We start from the raw sequence: 25,626 nt of genomic DNA, 5'->3' as shown, positions 1-25,626 counted from the left end.
AATTGTGCAAGTTCTCCCACTTAAAAAGATGAGAGAGGCCTGTAATTTTCATCATAGGTACACGTCAACTATGACAGACAAATTGAGAAAAAAAATCCAGAAAATCACATTGTAGGATTTTTTATGAATTTATTTGCGAATTATGGTGGAAAATAAGTATTTGGTCACCTACAAACAAGCAAGATTTCTGGCTCTCACAGACCTGTAACTTCTTCTTTAAGAGGCTCCTCTGTCCTCCACTTGTTACCTGTATTAATGGCACCTGTTTGAACTTGTTATCAGTATAAAAGACACCTGTTCACAACCTCAAACAGTCACACTCCAAACTCCACTATGGCGAAGACCAAAGAGCTGTCAAAGGACACCAGAAACAAAATTGTAGACCTGCACCAGGCTGGGAAGACTGAATCTGCAATAGGTAAGCAGCTTGGTTTGAAGAAATCAACTGTGGGAGCAATTATTAGGAAATGGAAGACATACAAGACCACTGATAATCTCCCTCGATCTGGGGCTCCACTCAAGATCTCACCCCGTGGGGGTCAAAATGACCACAAGAACGGTGAGCAAAAATCCCAGAACCACACGGGGGGACCTAGTGAATGACCTGCAGAGAGCTGGGACCAAAGTAACAAAGCCTACCATCAGTAACACACTACGCCGCCAGGGACTCAAATCCTGCAGTGCAAGACGTGTCCCCCTGCTTAAGCCAGTACATGTCCAGGCCCGTCTGAAGTTTGCTAGAGTGCATTTGGATGATCCAGAAGAGGTTTGGGAGAATGTCATATGAAACCAAAATAAAACTTTTTGGTAAAAACTCAACTCGTCGTGTTTGGAGGCCAAAGAATGCTGAGTTGCATCCAAAGAACACCATACCTACTGTGAAGCATGGGGGTGGAAACATCATGCTTTGGGGCTGTTTTTCTGCAAAGGGACCAGGACGACTGATCCGTGTAAAGGAAAGAATGAATGGGGCCATGTATCGTGAGATTTTGAGTGAAAACCTCCTTCCGTCAGCAAGGGCATTGAAGATGAAACGTGGCTGGGTCTTTCAGCATGACAATGATCCCAAACACACCGCCCGGGCAACGAAGGAGTGGCTTCGTACGAAGCATTTCAAGGTCCTGGAGTGGCCTAGCCAGTCTCCAGATCTCAACCCCATAGAAAATCTTTGGAGGGAGTTGAAAGTCTGTGTTTCCCAGCGACAGCCCCAAAACATCACTGCTCTAGAGGAGATCTGCATGGAGGAATGGGCCAAAATACCAGCAACAGTGTGTGACAACCTTGTGAAGACTTACAGAAAACGTTTGACCTGTGTCATTGCCAACAAAGGGTATATAACAAAGTATTGAGAAACTTTTGTTATTGACCAAATACTTATTTTCCACCATAATTTGCAAATAAATTCATTAAAAATCCTACAATGTGATTTTCTGTATTTTTTTTCCTCATTTTGTCTGTCCTAGTTGACTTGTACCTATGATGAAAATTACAGGCCTCTCTCATCTTTTTAAGTGGGAGAACTTGCACAATTGGTGGCTGACTAAATACTTTTTTTCCCCACTGTATATATACACTACCAGTCAAAAGTATAGACACACCTACTCATTCAAGGGTTTTTCTTTATTTTTACATTGTAGAATAATAGTGATGACATCAAGACTTTGAATTAACACATATGCAAATCAAAATAAATGTTATATTTGAGATTCTTCAAATAGCCACCCTTTGCCTTGATCACAGCTTTGCACACTCTTGGCATTCTCTCAACCAGCTTCATGAGGTAATCACCTGGAACACATTTCAATTAACAGGTGTGCCTTCTTAAAAGTTAATTTGTGGAATTTCTTTCCTTCTTAATGCGTTTGAGCCAATCAGTGTTATGACAAGGTAGCGGGGGTATACAGAATATAGCCCTATTTGGTAAAAGACCAAGTCCATATTATGGCAAGAACAGCTCAAATAAGCAAAAAGAAACGACAGTCCATCATTACTTTAAGACATGAAGGTCAGTCAATACGGAACATTTCAAGAACTTTGAAAGTTTCTTCAAGTGCAGTCGCAAAAACCATCAAGCGCTATGATGAAACTGGCTCTCATGAGGACCGCCACAGGAATGGAAGACCCGGAGTTACCTCTGCTGCAGAGGATAAGTTCATTAGAGTTACCAGCCTCAGAAATTGTAGCCCAAATAAACACTTCATAGAGTTCAAGTAACAGACACTACTAAAAGAACACCAATGATAAGAAGAGGCCTGCTTGAGCCAAGAAACATGAGCAATAGACATTAGATCGGTGGAAATGTGTCCATTGGTCTGGAGTCCAAATTGGAAATTTTAGGTTAAAACCGCCATGTCTTTGTGAGACACGGTGTGGGTGAACGGATGATCTCTGCATGTGTAGTTCCCACCGTAAAGCATAGAGGAGGAGGTGTTATGGTGTGGGGGTGCTTTGCTGGTGACACTGTCTGTGATTTATTTAGAATTCAAGGCACACTTAACCAGCATGGCTACCACAGCATTCTGCAGTGATACGCCATCCCATCTGGTTTGGGCTTAGTGGGACTATCATTTGTTTTTCAACAGGACAATGACCCAACACACCTCCAGGCTGTGTAAGGGCTATTTTACCAAGAAGGAGAGTGATGTAGTGCTGCATCAGATGACCTGGCTTCCACAATTCCCCGACCTCAACCCAATTGAGATGGTTTGGGATGAGACAGACGGCAGAGTGAAGGAAAAGCAGCCAACAAGTGCTCAGCATATGTGGGAACTCCTTCAAGACTGTTGGAAAAGCATTCTGGGTGAAGCTGGTTGAGAGAATGCCAAGAGTGTGCAAAGCTGTCATCAAGGGTGGCTATTTGAAGAATCTCAAATATAAAATATATTTTCATTTGTTGAACACTTTTTTGGTTACTACATGATTTCCGCCCTCCAAGACACATACAGCACCCGATGTCACAGGAAGGCCAAAAAGATCATCAAGGACATCAACCACCCGAGCCACTGCCTGTTCACCCCGCTATCATCCAGAAGGCGAGGTCAGTACAGGTGCATCAAAGCTGGGACAGAGAGAATGAAAAACAGCTTCTATCTCAAGGCCATCAGACTGTTAAATAGCCATCACTAGCACATTAGAGGCTGCTGCTGCCTATTGAAATCACTGGCCACTTTAAGAAATGGAACACTAGTCACTTTAATAATGTTTACAGTCACTTTTATAATGTTTACATATCTTGCACTACTCATCTCATATGTATATACTGCATTCTATTCTATAATATTCTACTGTATCTTAGTCCATGCCGCTCTGTCATTGCTTGTCCATGTATGTATATTTTCTTAAATTCCATTCCTTACTAGTTTTGTGTGTATTAGGTATACGTTGTGAAATTGTTAGATATTACTTGTTAGATATTACTGCGCTGTCGGAGATAGAAGCACAAGCATTTCACTACACCCGCTATAAAATCTGCTAAACACGTGTATGTGACAAATAACATTTGATTTGATTTGATTTCATAGTTTTGATGTCTTCACTATTATTCTACAATAAAAAATAAAAAAGTTAAAATAAAGAAAAACCGTAGGTGTGTCCAAACTTTTGACTGGTATGAGACAAAGGAATGTGTAGCATTCGGGAAAGTAGTGGTATGTGCTAATTGTAGGGTGCCCATGGGGCTGGGGATCAGGCAGGCGAGAGAGGCAGGTTGAGGTTTCCAGGGTAAGAGTAGTGAAGAAGTTGTCGTATGCTGAGGCAGTGAAGAAAGTAGAGGAAGAGGGGTCAAGGGGGAGGAGTGGTGAGAGTAGTAGGTATGTACCATTACAGAGGGATAGGCCAACAAGTGATATATGTTTCAGTAAGATTGGTTATTAATTGTACTGCAGGGATGGAACGTAAGTCGAAGAAAATTGAGGTTGTGGTGGCAGCTGCAGAGAGGTATTTGGGTTAGCGAGACTTAACATCAGAAGAGTTACAGGGTGTGTTAAGTGGTGATGTCCCATCCTTTGTGGTGGCAGCTGCAGAGAGGTATTTGGGTGTGCGAGACTTAACATCAGAAGAGTTACAGGGTGTGTTAAGTGGTGATGTCCCATCCTTTGTGGTGGCAGCTGCAGAGAGGTATTTGGGTGTGCGAGACTTAACATCAGAAGAGTTATAGGGTGTGTTAAGTGGTGATGTCTCATCCTTTCAGGTTGAGGGCATGAGGTAGGAATAAATTGATGTAAATAGTGGAGTAGAGTGGTGTTAATTTGTTTTTTGTTTATTGAATTATTTTTTTTTTTTTACATTTGTGAGTGTAGTGTTAGATGGTAGGGTATTTCTTTATTTTATTTTTCAAGCAAAATATGAGGGAGTTGTACTCCAGTCTAGTAGGTGGCGGAAATGCAACATATTGGATGCCAACCGCCGTTAAACCTCATCGAAGAAGAAGAAGAAGACGAAGAAGGGCAAAATTAGTTACGTCACTTTCCCAGCGTATCACGTGAGGAGGCACGTCTGAGTTGAAAGGTTAAACGCAGTTGCGCTCTCGCGAGCTCGTTCTCTGTTTTCACAACATAACATATTTTAATATTTTACGAAACGTTGTAAAATTGTCTAAAATATCCAAGTGCTGCAGAGAATGCTGGCTACAGGAGCAGTAAGTACATTAAACATGTTTCTAGCTTGCAAGCGTTAGCTAGCTAGTTTAACAATAGCTAGCATAAGGCTTTTTTTTGCTGGCATAAGGCCCTGACTTTGGCCAGTACTGTTGCTAGCTAGCTAATGCTAAACTTGTTACAGAGGTGTTTTGAACCCCTCTTGTGGCAAACTGTTTGGATAATACTTGCATTTGAATGAGCCAGCTACTAGCTATGGTAGCTAATTATTATTTGTGGGAAAGTTACTGTATCCATGAAAGTAACGTTAATTTACATATTGTTGACTTTTGTTAGCTACCGTTCGGTAGCCAGCTCACTAGCTAGCTACCTAGCTAACTCATTCATTCATAAAGGTGGCAAGAAACACATTGTTAACCCTGTTGTAACTTGCCCCCAATGGCAGTAAACGGCATAATTCAAACACAATTTCAATTTAGTTCACGATGTCCACCTCTCCTGTAAAACAGGCTGTAACCACGGCTCTGGCCCAAGTGGATAGGGAAAAGATATACCAGTGGATCAACGAGCTGTCCAGCCCTGAGACCCGCGAGAATGCCCTGCTCGAGCTCAGTAAAAAACGGGAGTCCGTGCCAGATTTGGCTCCAATGCTATGGCACTCCTGTGGCACAATAGCTGCTCTCCTGCAGGTAAGATTGTGGACATCATTCACTGGCTAGTCTCTAGCAGGATGTAGCATGGTTTTCCTCTCTGTGAGTGTGCCGCTAAACTTGATGATGGTGGGGATGATGGTGGGGATGATGATGACCCTCGTCTTACTCTCTTTCATAAATAGGAAATTGTCAACATCTACCCCTCAATAAACCCCCCAACCCTCACCGCTCACCAGTCCAACAGAGTTTGCAATGCATTAGCACTTCTGCAGTGTGTGGCCTCTCATCCAGAGACAAGGTGGGTCCCTTGATTTTCTATCAACATGATTGAATTGTACAGTGCACTTAACAAAAACAAACAGAAATGTTTAACTTATGTACTGTGTTGTCTTTTACAGATCAGCGTTTCTGGCAGCACACATTCCTCTATTCCTGTACCCCTTCTTACACACTGTCAGCAAAACACGACCCTTTGAGTACCTCCGACTCACCAGCCTAGGAGTCATAGGTAAATATAATGTATATCATTTTTGTGGTTCTATTGCTATGATGCGTTCTCTCTGTCTTTTCTTCACTCTCTCTATCTCACTCTCTGATGTTGTCATTGCCTAAGTAATGAAATGATCCAATTACTTTGATAATACAGTATGTCATGTATGTTTCTCTATAACTTGTCCCTATTTGATTGGCAGGTGCCTTGGTCAAAACAGATGAGCAGGAAGTGATCAACTTCCTGTTGACGACAGAAATCATTCCCCTGTGCCTTCGCATAATGGAGTCTGGCAGTGAGCTTTCCAAAACGGTACATATCTCCTATTCTCCATGTATCTCTATCTCTCTCTCTGTAGCTCTCTTTCTCTCTGTATCGCTCGCTCTCTGTATCGCTCTCTCTATCTCTGTGTCCTCTCTCTCTCTGCCTCTCAAAGATAAATGTATTTCAACCTTCTTTTTTTGTCCGACAGGTAGCAACTTTTATACTACAGAAAATACTCCTTGATGACACAGGGCTGGCATACATTTGCCAAACATATGAACGCTTCTCCCATGTGGCCATGATACTTGTAAGTTCAAGGTTAACCAATATTCAAAATATTATACTTTTTTAGACATTGGTTGCCTCCAAAATGATTGTTTTACACAACTGTCTCTTTTTCAGGGCAAAATGGTTCTTCAGCTGTCCAAAGAGCCCTCCGCTCGTCTTTTGAAACATGTTGTCCGCTGTTACCTACGCCTGTCAGACAACTCCAGGTATTGAAATCAACTCTTCGACCCGCTGTTGCTTGTCTCATTTAGCCTGCGTTCAATCATTCAGTGTTTTGAAGCGATTTTCCAGGAATTACTAAAAAACAATATTGGGGAAATGATGTTGGGAACTCTGAAAACAGTCGATGTGGTCATGGTCTTATCTTGATAAGATCCTGCTGATAGTGGCTTACTCACTATCATAACTAACATGACTTTGTTTTTCTCACCTCTGCCCCCACACCAGAGCCCGAGAGGCCCTCCGTCAGTGTCTACCAGACCAGCTTAAAGACACCACGTTTTCCCAGGTCCTGAAGGATGACACCACCACCAAACGCTGGCTGGCACAGCTGGTGAAGAACCTACAGGAAGGCCAAGTCACAGACCCCAGGGGCATCCCTCTGCCCACACAGTAGCTCCCCTCACCTCTCCAGCAGGGTTGCACAATTATGGTAACTTTCCCATGATTCCCAGGTTTACCAAGACTTTGCTGGATTCAGTATGGAATAATCAGAAAATCTGGGAATTTTCCAAATGGGATTTATGTAAAACCTGGGAATTTTGACAAAGTTACTGGAATTTTGCAACCTTACTTACCATGCAGCTGCACCAAGTGACACCCACCAGCAAGTACCCAGCTTCCAGAAACAGGAAAAAGCAACCAGTTTGAATGACAGACGCACTCATAAAGGGACACTTATTTTGTGAAGAAAGACTATTGAATGAAAGCCCTCTACTCAGCTGTTTTCTTACAGTATCTTTCATTCAGATCAATCTGCCTGCCCTATCTCCAGAAGTGTATGGATGCATTTTCACTTGGTCTCAAACTATTAGTTATATAATTTTTCTCAAGGACATTTTGGAGTCTTCACTTCACTAAGTGTTCTGAAATTGAAGTAGACGGCACAATAAAATGTTACACCTTGACATATGCGATACTGTTTATGTGGCATGCTTGCTCTGATGTGCAATAATAAATTGTAATAACATGTTACAAAGTAACTGCTATGTAGTTACATGGATGTGTTATTGATATACACATCTCAAATAGGCTAGTGTATGAAAATGAACTGAAATCAAGCTGCTTCTGTATTGTGTACATTACAGAGGTTGCTGCAAGGTAAACGTGTTGGTGTGCTTCACAGTGTTGACAGATAAAGGGACCCCCCATTTGAGCCTTGGCCCTGTCTATCTATGTGAAACCTGAGCTGCTGCAGTGTATTATTGATGCTGTGGAACCTGAGTAGTAGGAAACAGTCAAGAGGGGAGACTCGGTCAGAAAAATACGTTAATATTCTCAGTGCTAAACTGTAGAGGTAACTCCAGCCTCAACACAACCTTGTTCTCTGTCAATGGCAAAGCATGTGAACCTTTCTTATTGAGTAGTGCCTCGTTGCTCTTTAAACTCTCCTCTGACCCATCTTCTAACACGGCAGCAGGGGAACTGGAGAGACACATGTTTCATGGCCAAGGGCTTAGTAACTTAAGAAGGGACTGTCTCTAAGAAGCAAGGCAGGTATGGTTGGTTCAGGCCAAGTGTACAGGGCCTCGGAGTTTGGCCAGGGGAGTAAAATGATCCATAGGTTGGTGTGGACTACTCAGTCATAATCATATGAGTGCCTATTGGGGAGGCTGGCCAAAAAAAAAAAAACTGTGACCTGATGTGCCAAGTGTGAGGGTACTGCATGTTTGATGAGTACGGTGTCTCCCTTTAGGTAATTGGCCCCTGTCTGTTGATAGCTTGAAGCTTCTTTGCGTGTGTTCACTTGGGCTCATTGCATCAGGTTTAGTTGTCTTGAACAAATCTCAAACCACTTCAGTGTGTTAACATGTTTATGTTCTGTTTTAAAAGTCCTTAAACTGTATACAAAATAAGCTCAATGATGTGTGGCATACTGTATATACAGTAGAGTAATGCTGGTAACATGAGGTTAGTCGTTTCTGGAAAAGTATGACCCCAGTTGTTCAGTTTGGGGCACCTACATAATCTTTCACCTCCTTTATGGATGAATAGTGCATTTTTATTTATCAAAGGAAGACCAAAAAATGTGTTGCTGAAGCTTAAAGTAATAACACACATTTTGAACTGGGCTGTTGGCTCAGTTACTTGATCTTTGTACAGCTCATTACATTTCAAACTGTGACCATTTAGCAGTAAAGTGGACCCTTTGAATGGAAAAAAACTAAACAAAGACGAGAAGGTTGGATGAATGGAGGGAGGGATAGAGTGGAGGAGGGAAAGGGTGTGTCAGTGTGTTGGCGACTGTGTTGACTCAGTAAGGATCAGCTATCCCTGCCTGCCTCTCTCGGCGCTCTACAGCGGCATGCAGAGCCAGAGCTGACCCAGACAGACAGGGCCAGCTCCCCTCCCTGTCTCTCAAGCTACACAACCACAACAGGCACAGCACCCACCTGGACCCAGCTGAGATGCCCCTCCATCGGGTGAGTCAGTAGCTACCCTCTCTCCACCTGCTGTCCCTTCATTCTATGTCTGTCAATACATTCATTCCGCCATGTTTGCTAGCCTACTGACTACAGTATGTAGAAAATAACTTGACTGTAAGATAAGCCTCAATTAGTAACATCATTTAAATGTGTTGCAGGGTTCTTGGTGAGGATGAATTAAATTATTTGGGAGACATGGTTTTGTTTGAGTTTTTCTGAACCCAGTGAAATGATGTGGTCAGGCTAAGGGCTGTATCCACGCACTCCGCGTTGCGTCGTGCATAAGAACAGTCCTTAGCCGTGGTATATTGGCCATGCCTTATTGCTTAAATATATACATACAAAAATAATATATATATATACACACACAGTATGTTATACTTGTGTATAACTGGTGTCAGTATGAGAATAGGACAGGCAGATTTAAAGAAGGTATTAACAACAGGTGACATGAATAATGAAACTCAATTGCTAAACATACAGCAAATAGAACAGCATAGCGTAAGTGATGCTTGAGTGTTGTGATGGCGGGGTGTGTTATGAAATACAATAACACAGTTTTACAATGAAGCATTCAAATGAGATTAATCAAATGGAATTGCTTTGCATTAACTTTTTATTGCTTTTTGCTCTGGAAGTTCAAAGGCTTGAGAGGTGTGTTAATATGCAAACCAACTATATACTGCACATTGTTTAACAAACGTTCCTCATTGAGGATGCTATCAGAAGTGTTTCCATTTGTTTTTGGGTGTGACGTTGTCAGAAGTCATGAACGTGGCCCAGTGTGAGATCATTTCCTCTTGTCCCACCAGACATTATTTTAGATGGGTTTGAGTTCCACTGCAAAGGTTGATAAGCGGATTATAAACTACTTTTATACATAGTTCAAAAATCTACCTAAATTGGTTTGCTATGATGTGTGAATGGAATGCCATTCCAAACCATGGCAGAGATGAAAAAAGATGAATGTCTGCTGCCCTCAGAATTCCACCTCACAAAACAAGGAGAAGAGTACAGTTTCATAGACTGACTACTCAGTGAAAACATGATGCAGCAAAACAGAGCCGGTGCTTTCCACCCGGCTGGTACAGGCTGAATGGAGGAAGTTAGGAGGATGAGGGTTGGACAAAGAGGCTGCTGATCCTGGGCTTAAAAAGTGCTGTGCTCAGCAGCATTGGGGTGATTCTCATGAAACAAGTTTTAAACATGTCTGTAGCAAATTGAGTTACAAAACCATGATGCATCTGCAAAAATAAACTATCATTCTGAAGACTAAGATGTCTAGTTTCTTCTTATTTTAAATAAATCTAAAAAAATTGCTGAATTTTGTACATTTTCACTCCAAAATCTCATTACCGAGATGCGTCCTAATTCAATTATCAGGTCATTTTATAACATTTTACTTTAGAAAAAAACGTATTTGAATAAAACACAATATGATGCTGTAGTTTGTCCATAAATCATAACAATTGTGTACTAGTTGAAGTTTACATTAAACTATATATCATATTTATTACTCAAAAACACAGTGTCTGTTGACATGTCTCATTACGTAAAACTTTTTCAAGTTACTGTAAAAACGACAATCAGTTTTTAAATAAAGTTTTATTCACCTATGATACATCATCTACAGGAGTAGTCCTTAGATAGCAAAAGTTAAGGTAAATTATTCGCTTACATGCCTTCAGAATGAGGTTTTATTCTGAAACACCCCCTTCTAATTTCCGAAAACGGCTAAAAAGCTCAATTTGGGAAAAAGTCTGAGAACCATTACCTTACCAACATGGATGCATGAATGGACTTTAGTGATGTGGTCAATTGTTTACTGTCACCTATTATTTGCAGATTGAGCTAAGGGGCTCTCATTACCGAAACACACATTTCCCATTACCACGTAATTTTTAGGTCTGTTTCGGTAAAGAGAACCTTAATTTCGGTATAGTCAATGGGTGTGCTGTGCTGGTAACTTCATTTATTTACTAGGACCACTTCTTAAACATATCCCAAGACCGTTTTTGGTTCATATCGCACATATTTAGACATTTTCTAGGCATATTGTGTTATACTGTTTGCCCATAGGATCCCATTAAATCCAGAAATGTATCTATAATACCTTGAACCACAAATATCCACATCCTAATACACGAATATTACCTGTAAAGACCTTGGCAAAAAAAATGTGGGGTTACTTTTGAAAATACATGCATGTAATTACAGTACTTACAGTGCCTTCAGGAAGTATTCACACCCCTTGACCTTTTCAAAATGTTGTTGTGTTACAAAGTGGGTTAAATGGATTTAATTGTAATTTTTTGTCAATGATCTACACAAAATACTCTGTAACGTCAAAGTAGAAGAATAAGTATTTAACCCCCTGAGTCAATACATGTTAGAATAACCTTTGGTTGTTGATCATTGCTAGACAACCATTCAGGTCTTGACATAGATTTTAAAGTAGATTTAAGTCAAAACTGTAAATTGGCCACTCAGGAACATTCACTGCCTTCTTGGTAAGAAACTCCAGTGTAGATTTGGCCTTGTGTTTGTTTTAGGTTATTGTCCTGCTAAAAGGTGAATTCATATTTTCCTCTAGGATTTTGCCTTTGCTTAGCTCCATTCTGTTAATTTTTTTATCCTGAAAAACTCCCCCATAACATGATGCAGCCACCACTATGCTTGAAAATATGAAGAGTGGTACTCAGTAATGTGTTGTATTGGATTTGCCCCAAACATAATATTTTGTATTCAGGACAAAAAGTGAATTACTTTGCCACATTTTATGCAGTATTACTTTAGTGCCTAGTTGCAAACAGGATACATGTTTTGGAATATTTTTTATTCTGTACAGGCTTCCTTCTTTTCCCTCTGTCAATTAGGTTAGTATTGTGGAGTAACTACAATGTTGTTTATCCATCCTCAGTTTTCTCCTGTTACAGCTATTAAATTCTCGAACTGTTTTAAAGTCACCATTGGCCTCTCCGGCAACTGAGTCAGGAAGGATGCCTGTATCTTTGTAGTGACTGGGCGTATTGATACACCATCCAAAGTGGAATTAATAACTTCACCATGCTCAAAGGGATATTCAATGTCTGGTGTTTTTATTTTTACCCTTCTACCAATAGGTGCCCTTCTTTGTGAGGCAATGGAAAACCTCCCTCGTCTTTGTTGTTGTTCAACTGAGGGACCTTACAGATACAGTGACTTGAAAAAGTATTCATCCCCCTTGGCGTTTTTCCAATTTTATTGCATTACAACCTGTAATTTAAATTGATTTTTATTTGGATTTCATGTAATGGACATACACAAAATAGTCCACATTGGTGACGTGAAATGAAATAAATAACTTATTTCATAAAATTCTCAAAAATAAATAACGGAAAAGTGGTGCGTGCATATGTATTCACCCCCTTTGCTATGAAGCCCCTAAATAAGATCTGGTGCAACCAATTACCTTCAGAAGTCACATAATTAATTAAATAAAGTCCACCTGTGTGCAATCTAAGTGTCACGTGATCTGTCACATGATCTCAGTATATATATACCGGTTCTGAAAGGCCCCAGAGTCTGCAACACCACTAAGCAAGGGGCACCACCAAGCAAGCGGCACCATGAAGACCAAGGAGCCCTCTAAACAGGTCAGGGACAAAGTTGTGGAGAAGTACAGATAAGGGTTGGGTTATAAAAAAATATCTGAAACTTTGAACATCCCACGGAGCACCATTAAATACATTATTAAAAAATGGAAAGAATATGGCACCACAACAAACCTGCGAGAGGGCCATCGACCAAAACTCACGGACCAGGCAAGGAGGGCATTAATCAGAGGCAACAAAGAGACCAAAGATAACCCTGAAGGAGCTGCAAAGCTCCACAGCGGAGATTGGAGTATCTGTCCATAGGACCACTTTAAGCCGTACACTCCACAGAGCTGGGCTTTACAGAAGAGTGGCCAGAAAAAAGCCATTGCTTAAAGAAAAAAATAAGCAAACACGTTTGGTGTTCACCAAAAGGCATGTGGGAGACTCCCCAAACATATGGTACTCTGGTCAGATGAGACTAAAATTGAGCTTTTTGGCCATCAAGGAAAACGCTATGTCTGGCGCAAACCCAACACCTCTCATCACCCCGAGAACACCATCCCCACAGTGAAGCATGGTGGGGGCAGCATCATGCTGTGGGGATGTTTTTCATCGGCAGGGACTGGGAAACTGGGACAGAGGTTCACCTCCCAGCAGGACAATGACCCTAACAATACTGCTAAAGCAATACTTGAGTGGTTTAAGGGGCAATATTTAAATGTCTTGGAATGGCTTAGTCAAAGCCCAGACCTCAATCCAATTGTGAATCTGTGGTATGACTTAAAGATTGCTGTACACCAGCGGAACCCAACCAACTTGAAGGAGCTGGAGCAGTTTTGCCTTGAAGAATGGGCAAAAATCCCAGTAGCTAGATGTGCCAAGCTTATAGAGACATACCCCAAGATACTTGCAGCTGTAATTGCTGCAAAAGGTGGCTCTACAAAGTATTGACTTTGGGGGTGGTGAATTACTTTGCCACATTTTTTTTGTCTTATTTCTTGTTTGTTTCACAATAAAAAATATTTTGCATCTTCAAAGTGGTAGACATGTTGTGTAAATCAAATGATACAAACCCCCCAAAAATCCATTTCAATTCCAGGTTGTAAGGCAACAAAATAGGAAAAATGCCAAGGGAGGTGAATACTTTCGCAAGCCACTGTAATTGTATTGTCATTCAAAAATTGTGTTGAACACTATTTATTCCACACAAAGTGAGTCCATGCAAAACTGTTGCGGTAATGAGAATTGTTACATTGGTAATTGTGGAAATTGTTATAAAATGCATAATATCTGAAAAAACAAACATAATAATTATGATGAAAGTAAAGATCCCAATCAAATCACATTTTATTTGTCACATGCGCCGAATGCAACAGGTGTAGACCTTACCGTGACATTTTTACTTACAAACCCTTAACCAACAATGCAGTTTTAAGAAAATCTCAGTGATCCAAAATCCAAGAGAATCTCAATGATCTCAGGAATCCAAGAGAAAATTGTGTGAAAAATGACACTTGAGAATTTGTGGGTCAAATGTCAGTTTCGTGAGAATGACCCATAGAATTGGGGTAATTTCCATTTAAATTCAGTAAATTCAAGAGATGTAATTGAACCCAACAGGGCACACATCACATGCTGAGAGTCTAATCCAAAAACTGCTCTGGCAAAGTCAGGGAGTGATACAAAATATGTATTATTTATTTATATCAAGTCTGCTGTAGTTTGAATATGACATTCTAAGTATTGACTTCACAGCACTGTGAACTATCATTTGGTTGTAAAATATTACAACTTTGCTTTCATCCTGTCTCATCCTAGCACCTATCCTCTCTTCACACATTCTGATGACTTACCATACAATGTATTGTCAACCTTTTTGCTGGGCAGAAGATGGAAAAAGCTTAAAACAACCATCAATGGCTTCTACGGGAAGTGGCCTGCGTAAGTTTATTCTTGAGACTTAAAGTTGGATACCAAAAATATAAAATATATGCATATTGATCAAAATCAATAAATGTATCAAAACAATACCCACTGGGCCCCCACTGGTTGAATCAACGTTGTTTGAGCGTAATTTGTCAATGTATTGTGACGTGGAATCAACATGAAAATACATTTGATTTGAAAAAAGTCCTCAACCAGTACTGTTTTCATCTAATTTCAACCAGCTTTGTAAACATTGAAATTAGAGTAAACTTAAACTTAAATACATTGACTTAACCTGACTAACAGGTTGTTACATCAATCTAATTTCAACATAATCATCAGAACTGTGTATATGTTGAAATTGCGTTGAAAATTCCACATAGAAACGTAACAAATATTTTAAATTGTATATTCAATTGGGTGGTTGAAATTATGTTGAATTTTAGATTTGATTAGACATATTTTATTTGACCTTGTTTCAATGTTGTAGTAAAATAGTATGTTTGAATCATTGTCATGCTATCAACCTAAATAAAGAGGTATGTTGAAATAATATGTGAAGACAAAGTCCAACGATTCCTGCATGAACAGTGACTCCTACTGGTATATGAGGGGTAATGCATTTCAGTGATAACGAGTCTACCATCCAGATGCCTACCTCTATGTACCCTGTTTAGCTTTGGAAACAAGCTGTGTTTGTTTCAGCTGAGCTATCATATCAACACATTTTGACATTGATCAGCTTCCATATTCATTTGCGTTGACTACCTAAATAACATTAAATAGTTTAAAGTTACATTTACATCGTTTAGCACGTTTCCACTAATTTGTATTTTTACCAATCACATCAGCTCTTTTTCAGAGCTAATCTAATTGGTCAAAATACCAATTAGTGAAAACAATTATCAGAATTGGGCAGCCTGTGTAAATGCAGCCAAGTGTCCTTTGTTGGGCAAATCAGATGTCAATGTAGCCTACATGAACTCAACCTCACTCCGAATTGACTTTCACATACAGCTCGTGTTCGAAAAGTTAGAGGAGTTACTTTAAATTATTTAACGTTATTTAGGTAGTCAACGCAAATGAATATGGAAGCTGATCAATGTCAAAATGTGTTGATATGATAGCTCAGCTGAAACAAACACAACTTGTTTCCAAAGCTAAACAGGGTACATAGAGGTAGGCATCTGGATGGTAGACTCGTTATCACTGAAATGCATTACCCCTCATATACCAGTAGGAGTCACTGTTCATGCAGGAATCGTTGGACTGTGCCTTCACATTTTATTTCAATATACCTCGTTATTTAGGTTGATGGCATGACGTTGATTCAAACATACCATTTTACTATCAACATTGAAACAAGGTCAAATAAAATGTCTATCAAATATGAAATTCAACATAATTTCAACCACCCAATATATATTGAATATAGGATGAAAATGATTTTGAATGTTTCTACGTTTTCCACGTTGATTCCACGTCACAATACGTTGACAAATTACATTCAAACAACGTTGATTCAACCAGTGTGTGCCCAGTGGGTAGTGTGTATGAATCTATGGGTCTGTACGAGACTGAGATGGATGTCCTGTTCACTTAGACTGATCCCAGATCTGTACGAGTTGACAAGACCGCATAAGACAAGACAGCACAAACAGATCTGGGACCAGGCTACTGTTGACTGGTTGCCATTATGTATGTCAGGACAGGACAGTTATCTGGTCCTTGACTTTGGCCCCTGACACCGACTTTCCATAATGTGTCTGATCAGGTATCCAGGGGGATGACAACCTCCAGTCCATGATCGTTGGCACGGTGATGAGGAAGATTAAGTCTCGCACCTGGAAGAAGCAGCGCTACTTCAAGCTGCAGGAGGACTGCATGACCATCTGGTACAAGTCCAAGAAGGCTGGGAACGCCCACTCCACATGTGAGGACTGACATTTACGTGCTTAGACAACGTTTAGACAACATCACCTACTGACAGACACAAATTGTCACATTTGATACTTATTATATCACTGTCCACATCAAGACTATGTTCTGCAGCAGGCGATAAACTGAGTGTACAAAACATTAGGAACACCTTCCTAATATTGAGTTGCACCCCCTTTTCCCCTCAGAACAGCCTCAATTCGTCGGGGCATGGACTCTACAAGGTGTCGAAATCGTTCCACAGGGATGCTGGCCCATGTTGACTCCAATGCTTCCCACAGTTTTGTCAAGTTGTCTGGGTGTCCTTTGGGTGGTGGACCATTCTTGAAACACAAAGGAAACTGTTGAGTGTGAAAAACCCAGCAATGTTGCAGTTCTTGACACACTCAAACCGGTGCGCCTGGCACCTACTACCATACTCCGTTCAAAGGCTCTTAAATATTTTGTTTTGCTCATTCACCCTCTGAATGGCACACATATACAATCCATGTCTCAAGGCTTAAAAATCCTTCTTTAACCTGTCTCCTCCCCTTCATCTACACTGATTGAAGTGGATTTAACAAGTGATACCTGGTCAGTGACACCTGGACTCACCTGGTCAGTCTATGTCATGGAAAAAGCAGGTGTTCCTAATGTTTTGTACACTCATTTGAGTAATTTTGTTGTAGCAGGGGTCTAGTTTTATCATCACTGAAGTGAGTGATAATATTGGGCTATAGGGTTCACCATGTACCTAAAGACTTTACTTATTCCTTTTAGCCATGAGTGGAGCAAAGGGCCTAAAGAAAACCTAAGGAGATAGCTAAATACCTAAAGAGATACCTAAGTAGATAGTATTCAGCTTTTCTTCTACCTTTCAACAGTCTCTGTGAGTGACGTGGAGACGGTGCGTGAGGGCCACCAGTCAGAGGTTCTGCTAAGCATCGCAGACGAGTTTCCCCCGGACCGCTGCTTCACCCTGGTGTTCCGTGGTCGCCGTGGCAACCTGGACCTGGTGGCAGACTCGGCGGATGAGGCCCAGTCCTGGATCAAAGGCATGAGGAAGCTGATCGAGAACCTGGAGAACATGGGCGAGAGTGAAAAGCTTGACCAGTATCCTTTCTGACAAGCTAAACCAATCAACCAATCAATCAAAATGTATTTACAAAGCCCTGTTTATATCCACAGTTGTCACAAAATGCTTTACAGGAACCTGGCCAAATACGATACATAGTCCTAGCTAGTTTGCTTAATGAAGTTAAGAAGTGCACTTTACACATTTATAGCAGAGTAGCGTTTGGGTTATAGCTCCTATAGGTTTGCTGTAGCGTGATGACGTTTTCCCTTAAGCGACATTCCCAGGTGGATCTGTGAATGGTTTAAGAAGGCTGATAAGAACAACGACGGCAGAATGAACTTCCGGGAGATCAGGGTCCTGCTGAAGATGATGAACGTGGACATGAACGAACATCACGCTCACCGACTCTTCATGGTAAGAGCCCTGAGATCGTCTTAATAAGGCCGTATATCTTTGGTCCTTGTTCATTGCTGGTGTCTGTTGAGGCATGGTATTAAACAGGTTTTCTCTATCCCTCCCTATTGTTCCTTACTAAACCGCCACCTCTTTTGGAGTCCACTGACAAAAGATGGTGCTCTTTTTCAGTTGCCCAAACTGAAAGAGCCCCTGAAGACCTTTCTCCATTTGATCCACAGATGGCAGACAAGTCTCAGACGGGGACTCTGGAGGATGATGAGTTTGTCCTGTTCTACAAGATGCTGACCCAGAGAGAGGACGTTCTCAGGGTGTTCCAGGACTACTCTGGCGATGGACAGAAGCTGTCTCTGCGGGACCTGGAGGAGTTCCTGAGAGATGAACAACTAGAGGAGGTAGACGGGGTTCAGCAGCTGGCCATGGAGCTCATCGAGCGCTACGAACCCTCCGACACAGGTAGTACTGACCTCTGACCCTGGCATGATTTGTGGCTATAGCTGACCAATCACAGCCTACTAATAAATCAGGTCAATAACCGTATCATCAGCTCAACATCATGGCCAAGCAGTTCTTGTTATTTCAACCAAGAACCAATATATTTTAATGAATATCATGATGGTTGTAATGAAAAATATAAATATATAGTTTGAACTGATAGCAAGGTTTTCTTGTTTGTCTTTGTTTGTTGTGTTCCACAGCCAAGATGCTGAAGGCCATGTCTATCGATGGTTTCCTGATGTACCTGGCGTCGGCAGAGGGCTCCATCTTCCACCCCAAACAGCAGAGCCTGTACCAGGACATGACCCAGCCCCTCAACCACTACTTCATCTCCTCCTCACACAACACATACCTGATGGAGGACCAGCTTCGAGGACACAGCAGTGTCGAGGGATACATACGGTATGTACACTATGCCAGTAGAGGCTGATGGGAAGGCTTAGTAGGCCGTTCTTGAGAGAATTTGATCCTTTGTTTTGGAAAATGATCTTGATCTCTGTCTTGAGATGATTTATGACACAACTTTTAGAAGACAGAATCTGAGGGATTGATCATTGTCTCTGGGACAAAGTCCAAAAATGCAAACTTGTTTCTTCTTCGTTAGGGCTTTGAAGCGAGGCTGTCGGTGTGTAGAAGTAGACTGTTGGGACGGTCCCAATGGAGAGCCTATCGTCTACCACGGACACACTTTCACCTCCAAGATCCTCTTCAAAGATGTTGTGAACGCACTGGGAAACTATGCCTTCAAGGTATTTATTTATTCATTCAAAACTGTAATGACAAGATTAAACCTCTTTGTATGGTATGCTTTACAGGTATTCTCTGCAGTATCATGACAATAATGTTTACATTTCAGTACAGAATACAGGGGCGTTTTTAGCTATTCAGATCCAATCATTGTGAAGCATTTTCATGGTCCATTTACCAGTGCAGTACTTTGCACACAGGAATCCATGAACTTGCAGTATCAACACACTCCTCACTCAGCACCTCATTATATGTGTATGAGTCAGGAGGGGGATCATTCCATCATGATATCCCAAAGCCACAGCCCTTTCAGAAAGCCGAGCTCTCACACAGTAAACCAGCACATGACCTGCCTGTCAAAGACTTATCCTATTTTATGCCAAAACAGTCCTCCGTGCCGCCAGGTTCACGTTGTGTGCCAGGGTTTCAGGGCCCTGGTCAAAAGTAGTACACTGCATAGGGAATAAGGTGCCATTTGGGACGCAGCCACTGATACAGGTCAGCCCAGAATATAGTGGATGGACTACATAGAGGGTGCCATTTAGGATGCACTCTCTGTCTGTCTGCAACTGAATGGCGGCTTGGGCTGCTCCATGCGACCCCTGTCCTGTCTGCCTAAGTGGCTGCTGGTGTATAGAGACCGGTATAGCAGGTATAGCCTTTCTCCTCACACTGATAATGCTGCAGTCCAGTGTTGAATTATTCACTCCCCCCTTCCTCCCCTCCCAGGTGTCAGAGTACCCGGTCATCCTGTCCACCGAGAACCACTGCGGTGTTGAGCAGCAGCGAGTCATGGCCCAACACCTCAACACCATCCTTGGCAACAAGCTGCTGAAAAGCACCCTGGATGGAAAGATACCCGTCAGCTTTCCTTCTCCTGAGGTGAGGCCGGCACCAGGCGCAGTAGGCAGGTTATCTGCTCTGATCTGACTCTAATCACGTCATGGCAAGGGCAAACGCAGCGTGATGATGGTGGTGGTGGTGGTGGTGATAGGACAGAATTGTCCCACAGAAATACAATTACTAGAACGGACATTACTATTCCAATTCAAGTCAGCGTTCTGCAATGTGTGGACCAGTGGCCATATTGAGTGTACCCATGTCAAATTGCCATGGTCTGAGGGGCTATTTTCTATAGGTTTGTATTGCTGTGCTGCGCTCCACCAGGCAGCCAAATCCTGCTGTAGAGCAGGGCTTCCCAAACTCAGTCCTGTGGCCCTCCCTGGGTGCACGTTTGGTTTTTGGTTATTTGAATCAGCTGTGTAGTGCTAAGGCAAAAGCCAAAACCGAGTTTGGCCCAGGACTGAGTTTGGGAAACCCTGCTCTAGGCTACCTGTCGCCCTCAACAAAACACTTTAGGGTGGAGTCAGTGTACAGTACGTACATTATTAAACCAGTTTATCTTGTTGATAGAATGCCTCAAAGAGAATTGTTACCAATGCCAGTTAGAAGAGCACATTCATCAGAATTCACACAGAATGTCAGATTAAGTTTTATAATCACTGTTTTCTCATATTAATATAAAGCTATAAAACAGATTGACCTGCCCAAAAGTTCCTTGTTCAAAATCGAAATGTATTCCAATACATTACATGTAATCAAAATAATAATGAATACTCATTTGAGATATGCAAATACTGAATATGTGGCAGAAAGCAAAAATAAATAATGCATATATTTGACAGTTTTAACATAGAACCCAGATGAAGCTAAGAGCGGGGGGCCCCAGGACCGAGTTTGGGAAACCCTGCTGTAGAGTGAGTGACCTGTAGGTTCACCTTCACTCTCTGCCTTGCTAACTTTCTGTCAGTGCCTCCCAGGCCATATGATCTGTGCTGTAGCATGCAACACTGGCACCGTGAATTATTAAAAAGCCACAATATTGTTCCCTCCTGTCCATCCCTCAGCATTGAATAGAATATGATTGATTGTTCTCTCAGCCTAGTCTTTCAACATTGTATTGGGCCTGACCTGCAGGTCCATGTAAGACAATGAATGCAAAGACTCTACATGCCCTGCATCTCAATGCAAAGACTATGGTCTGTCTGTGCATGATGTATATTTTTTCTGCCTCAGTGATTGTAGTATACTGTGCCCACAATCATCAAGTATGCAGGTGACTCTAAATATCTATTATGTTACATTATCAATATGCAATAGAGAGATGAGTTGAGAGAGAGGTGCAGTCGAGAGGTTCTGAAACATGCCCTTGTACGATATCCATTCCCTGGTGATGAAACGACCATGGTTCTAACTGACAGGAGTTGAAGGGGAAGATTCTTCTAAAGGGAAAGAAGATTGGAGGTCTGGAGGAGAGTCTGAACGGGCTGGTGGAGCTGGAGGACTCCCTGACAGGAGAGGTGAGCGACGAGGACGAGGCGGCTGACATCGATGAGGACAACCTCCACAGCAACAGCCTCCGACGCACAGCCAAAGTAGGCTACTGGTGTCTGTGTGTGTGTCTGTGTGGGTAGGGGTGTGGATGTGTGTGGGCGGGGGGTGGGGGGTGGGGGGGCGTGTGCCTGTGTGCGTGATTGTGCATGGTTGTGACATTGACGAGGATAACCTCTGCAGTGACAGCCAAGGTGGGCTACTGATCCTCGGCCGGAGCTGTCCGACCTCTCTCCACTTCCTGTAACGTAGACGCAGGGAGTCAGGAAGCAAGTGCAGTTAGTGAGTTTAATGATGAAGAACACTGAACGATACAAAACAAGAAAAGCGTCTAAACATGGAAACATAAACAATATTACCTGGTGGGTGATAACAACAGAGTGCTATATAAAGGGGAAGTAATCGGGAGGTAATGAAGTCCAGGTGTGCCTAATGAGGCGCAGGTGTGCGTAAGGATGGGTTGCCAGGACCGGTGGTTAGTAGACGTCGAGCGCCGGAGAGGGGGAGCGGGAGTGGACGTGACACTTCCTCTAGAGTTCCACCTGCGAGACGTATATCTGTGTCTCTTGTCTAGGGTTGCAAAGATAGGGTATATTACTGGACACTTTCAAAGTTTACCAGTAAACTGCCAGAATTTTGGTATCTTTCAAGGATTTTATGTAATCAATCAAAAGAGATCCAGCGGCCCTTTTGGGATTATCACAGGTGTCTGTAATTATCTTTGGCCTTCTGTGTGGACTATCACATGTAAAATATAGGAAATAATTAATGCCATTGTTGAGTAGATGCTTTTTTCATTAATTACATTTTAAAAAATTATTCAAGTATAAATTACCAAAGTTACAATAGCTTGCCATAGATTTTCTGTTAATTACCAAAATTACTGAGGATTCCGGTAACTTTGGTAAATTACCGGTAGTTTTGCAACCCTAGTCCTGTCACTAAACTCTGGGCCTGCCTGGATGTAGTCGTATATGTTTCACTGTCACTCCTTCTCAACTCCATCTCCCGCTCTCATATCCACTTAGCATAAGACGTGTCACTCACTCCTCCATTGTCCCTCAATTCCATTAGGGCGAAAGTGTATAATCTTGATCTGCTGATGTGTTGACTTAACCAAGTTATAACACTGTTATAGGACTGATACTGTCCAAGGGTTGCATTCATCTCTGACATCGCTCATGAAAGACACATGGGGCTATAGCCAGGGACTAGACACACTGAGACTCCTAACGGCAGAGAGAGAGAGAGAGAGAGAGAGAGAGAGAGAGAGAGAGAGAGAGAGAGAGAGAGAGAGAGAGAGAGAGAGAGAGAGAGAGAGAGAGCCCAGAGAGAGAGAGAGCCCAGAGAGAGAGAGAGCCCAGAGAGAGAGCCCAGAGAGAGAGAGAGAGAGCCCAGAGAGAGAGAGCCCAGAGAGAGAGAGAGGGTGTGTTAGAGGTAGAGAGGCCTAGAAAGTGTGAGACAAGAAAGAGAGAGAGACCATTAACAGATGAGATGGAGTCCATGGGTCTAAGACATCCTGTAACATTGATTCTCTATGTTTAATGAAAAGCATAGATTAGAATGGCATACTATGGTTGACATGGTTTGATCAATATGGTAATCAGGGGTAAAGCCAGTAGTCTACAGGGCAGTGAGCTCTGCGATGCCCTTGGCCCTGGTGTAACTGACTGATGACAGACTGTAGCTCAGAGTCTCTGTTTGTGTTCGGCTCCGGATTAGCTTTCATATAGAGGCAGCCCAGGTGTACACTAGGACTGGGAGACCTGATTGCATTGCTAATTAGATTGGCCTTGTGCCCGCCTGCATACCTCAACCTTACGGTCATCGAAGCCTGATTGGCACTGGCAGACCTACTGTGGTTGGCTTCATAGTGAAGTATCACTTACCCCATATTGGGGTTGTCTCAGTCCACTTGCTGCTTTCACCCATGGCTAGCTACACTCCACTCCTCCTCTCGAACTTTACGAGTGCCACGATGCTCTTATCGCACAGCCTTGTCTATTGTCAAAATGAGGGTTTTACTGTAAATATCCAATCCTCCTAGTGCATTTTTGTCCAAGCCATTGCCTAATTTATATGTAGTTGAATTGAATGTAGCCTAGTATGGTCAACACTCCAATTTTCCCTCTGTGGATCAATAAAGTTTATTCAATTCAACTCTCCTTCTTTTCCTCAGAAATCGAAGCAGCGTCTGTCAAAGGAGCTGTCAGACTGCGTGGTTTACTGCAAGAGTGTCCACTTCAGCAGCTTCAAGCACTCCCGCATCCACTCCAAGTTCTACGAGATCTCCTCCTTCACAGAGTCCAAAGCCCGCAAACACTTGAGAGAGGCAGGTGGGCCCTGAATCCCTACAGTAACTCATGACATCATCAGTCAGGGTCAACCACTCACTTACTCACTCAGGACAGTTTGTGTTGTTCTGTTTGGACCTCAAAACAGAAGCCAAAAGTTGTTGATTTACTAAAAGGAAATGTTGTCTGATGAGTTAGATTTAGTCAGTTATTCATTCAGAGGCAAGTGCCGAAACAGAGGCAGAATGACTAAAAGACACAGTGCTTTGTCTGTCTACTGTTCAATTGCATGGTTCCTCAAGATCATCTCATGTATGGTTAACTGCCTGTCTCTTCCAGGGGAAGAGTTTGTGCATCACAATGCCAGGCAGCTGACCAGGGTTTATCCCAGTGGCCTCAGAACAGACTCCTCCAACTTCAACCCACAGGAGATGTGGAACACAGGGACTCAAATAGGTGAGGGGCATTTTAGGTTGTTCTAAGGCATGACACAATGGTTAAACAAAAGATCAATTTTCAATTTCCAAACATGACTTGTTAGTTAAGCTTATTCTTCTGTTCGTTCGGATCGGTTGGTTCATTTCTCTGTTTTCCTTGTTTCCTCAGTTGCGTTGAATTTCCAGACGGCAGGGGTTGAGATGGACCTCAACGATGGACTGTTCAGTCAAAATGGCCGCTGTGGCTACGTCCTCAAACCTGACTTCATGAGGATGTCAGAGATGAGGTTCGATCCTGAGGTTCCACAGAACCGGGACGGCTACCAACCACTCAGTCTCTGCATTCAGGTACAAATAACAAACTGAGACCTACCTAAGACACAACCTGAGCCACAACAGAAAAACTACAGAAACCAAGCGGAATGCTAACTTACCTATCTGACCTCAAGCTCTCTCATTGTGTGTGTGTATATATTTGTGTGTGTTTTCAAGGTGATCAGTGGACAGCAGCTTCCCAAAGTGAACATCAAGGAGAGCTCTGTTGTGGACCCGTTTGTGAGAGTGGAGATTCATGGAGTTCCTCTAGACCAGGCCAAGCAAGAGACCAGATACATAGACAACAATGGTACTATACACACCCATTAAATCCCAATCACATAAATGCTTATAATGTGACTTTTTACAGTAATGTTGATACAAAAAAGCAGTATATTACAGTATTCTATTCTATTATTTTATATATTAATGGATTGTGTTTGTTCAGGGTTCAATCCGGTATGGTATGACACTTTGCGGTTCAACATCCATGCGCCTGAACTGGCCCTGGTACGCTTTGTGGTGGAGGACTACGACAAGGCGTCAAGGAATGATTTTGTCGGACAGTATACCTTGCCTTTCTCATGTATTCAGCAAGGTAAGGCTCATCCATGTATTCTGCCTCTGTATTTAAGCATTCTCATTAAATAACCTCCTAATATGACAGTAATATGTAATAAGATGGGATCAATTACCTAATACCTCTCTTTTCCAGGATACCGTCACATCCACCTCCTGTCTAAGGATGGCACCAGTATTCCTCCCGCCTCCTTATTTGTACATGTTAGAATCACTAACCTTGTATGAGCTGAACATTAGAGATTCCAGTCGCTGCTTACCTCTCTGGCATTTACAAGACTTGTAGATGGAACAACTGGAAGGTGGAAGACACTGAAGGTGGAAGACGGGACTAAAAGAGAACAAACCATCACTCATAGTTTTACTAGACAGTTTTGACATTCAAGAGCTAGTTTCACAAACTATGCAATGAATACTTCCTGTAACTACTTCCTCAAAATAGTATGTAATGTTGTGCATATACTAAGCCAAATGTTTTTTGTAGGTATTAATGTACTTTTAGAAAGTATGATTATGA

The 25,626-nt window shown here is 42.1% G+C and overlaps 2 protein-coding genes across 3 annotated transcripts; both read left to right on the top strand.

The window, feature by feature from the left end:
• Nucleotides 1-4,478: 4,478 nt before the first annotated feature.
• Nucleotides 4,479-7,664, top strand: LOC311119997 (CCR4-NOT transcription complex subunit 9). Of its 2 annotated transcripts, none has more exons than XM_084194633.1 (8): nt 4,479-4,636; nt 5,105-5,284; nt 5,431-5,546; nt 5,647-5,756; nt 5,941-6,050; nt 6,211-6,309; nt 6,405-6,496; nt 6,738-7,664. In XM_084194633.1, exons 1-8 carry the CDS (start codon nt 4,619-4,621, stop codon nt 6,904-6,906), a joined length of 894 nt encoding a protein of 297 aa, XP_084050759.1. In that variant the 5' UTR covers nt 4,479-4,618; the 3' UTR covers nt 6,907-7,664. The 2 variants fall into 2 exon arrangements, with proteins under 2 accessions (XP_084050759.1, XP_084050758.1); XM_084194632.1 differs by having other exon boundaries at nt 4,486-4,636; nt 5,075-5,284; nt 6,738-7,490.
• Nucleotides 7,665-14,357: 6,693 nt separating this feature from the next.
• On the top strand, nt 14,358-25,337 carry LOC311119996 (1-phosphatidylinositol 4,5-bisphosphate phosphodiesterase delta-4-like; the record flags this gene model as incomplete). Its single annotated transcript, XM_084194631.1, has 15 exons — nt 14,358-14,454; nt 16,214-16,372; nt 17,241-17,469; nt 17,719-17,848; nt 18,070-18,304; nt 18,547-18,748; nt 18,951-19,095; nt 19,823-19,975; nt 21,355-21,528; nt 23,664-23,820; nt 24,118-24,234; nt 24,385-24,563; nt 24,708-24,840; nt 24,979-25,128; nt 25,246-25,337. The coding sequence occupies 15 exons, from the start codon at nt 14,358-14,360 to the stop codon at nt 25,335-25,337; spliced, it is 2,352 nt and encodes a 783-aa protein (XP_084050757.1).
• Nucleotides 25,338-25,626: the final 289 nt, after the last annotated feature.

Source organism: Coregonus lavaretus (genome assembly GCF_964263955.1).
Source record: "Coregonus lavaretus genome assembly, contig: HAP1_SCAFFOLD_2101, whole genome shotgun sequence".
NCBI lineage: Eukaryota > Metazoa > Chordata > Actinopteri > Salmoniformes > Salmonidae > Coregonus > Coregonus lavaretus.
This window is presented reverse-complemented; position numbering and strand designations above follow the sequence as displayed.

Excerpts from the sequence above, each read along its gene's own strand:
- LOC311119997 (XM_084194632.1), top strand. Across the intron at positions 5,547-5,646 it reads GCCTCTCATCCAGAGACAAG|ATCAGCGTTTCTGGCAGCAC; the intron begins GTGGGTCCCTTG and ends TGTCTTTTACAG. Across the intron at positions 6,310-6,404 it reads CCCATGTGGCCATGATACTT|GGCAAAATGGTTCTTCAGCT; the intron begins GTAAGTTCAAGG and ends TCTCTTTTTCAG.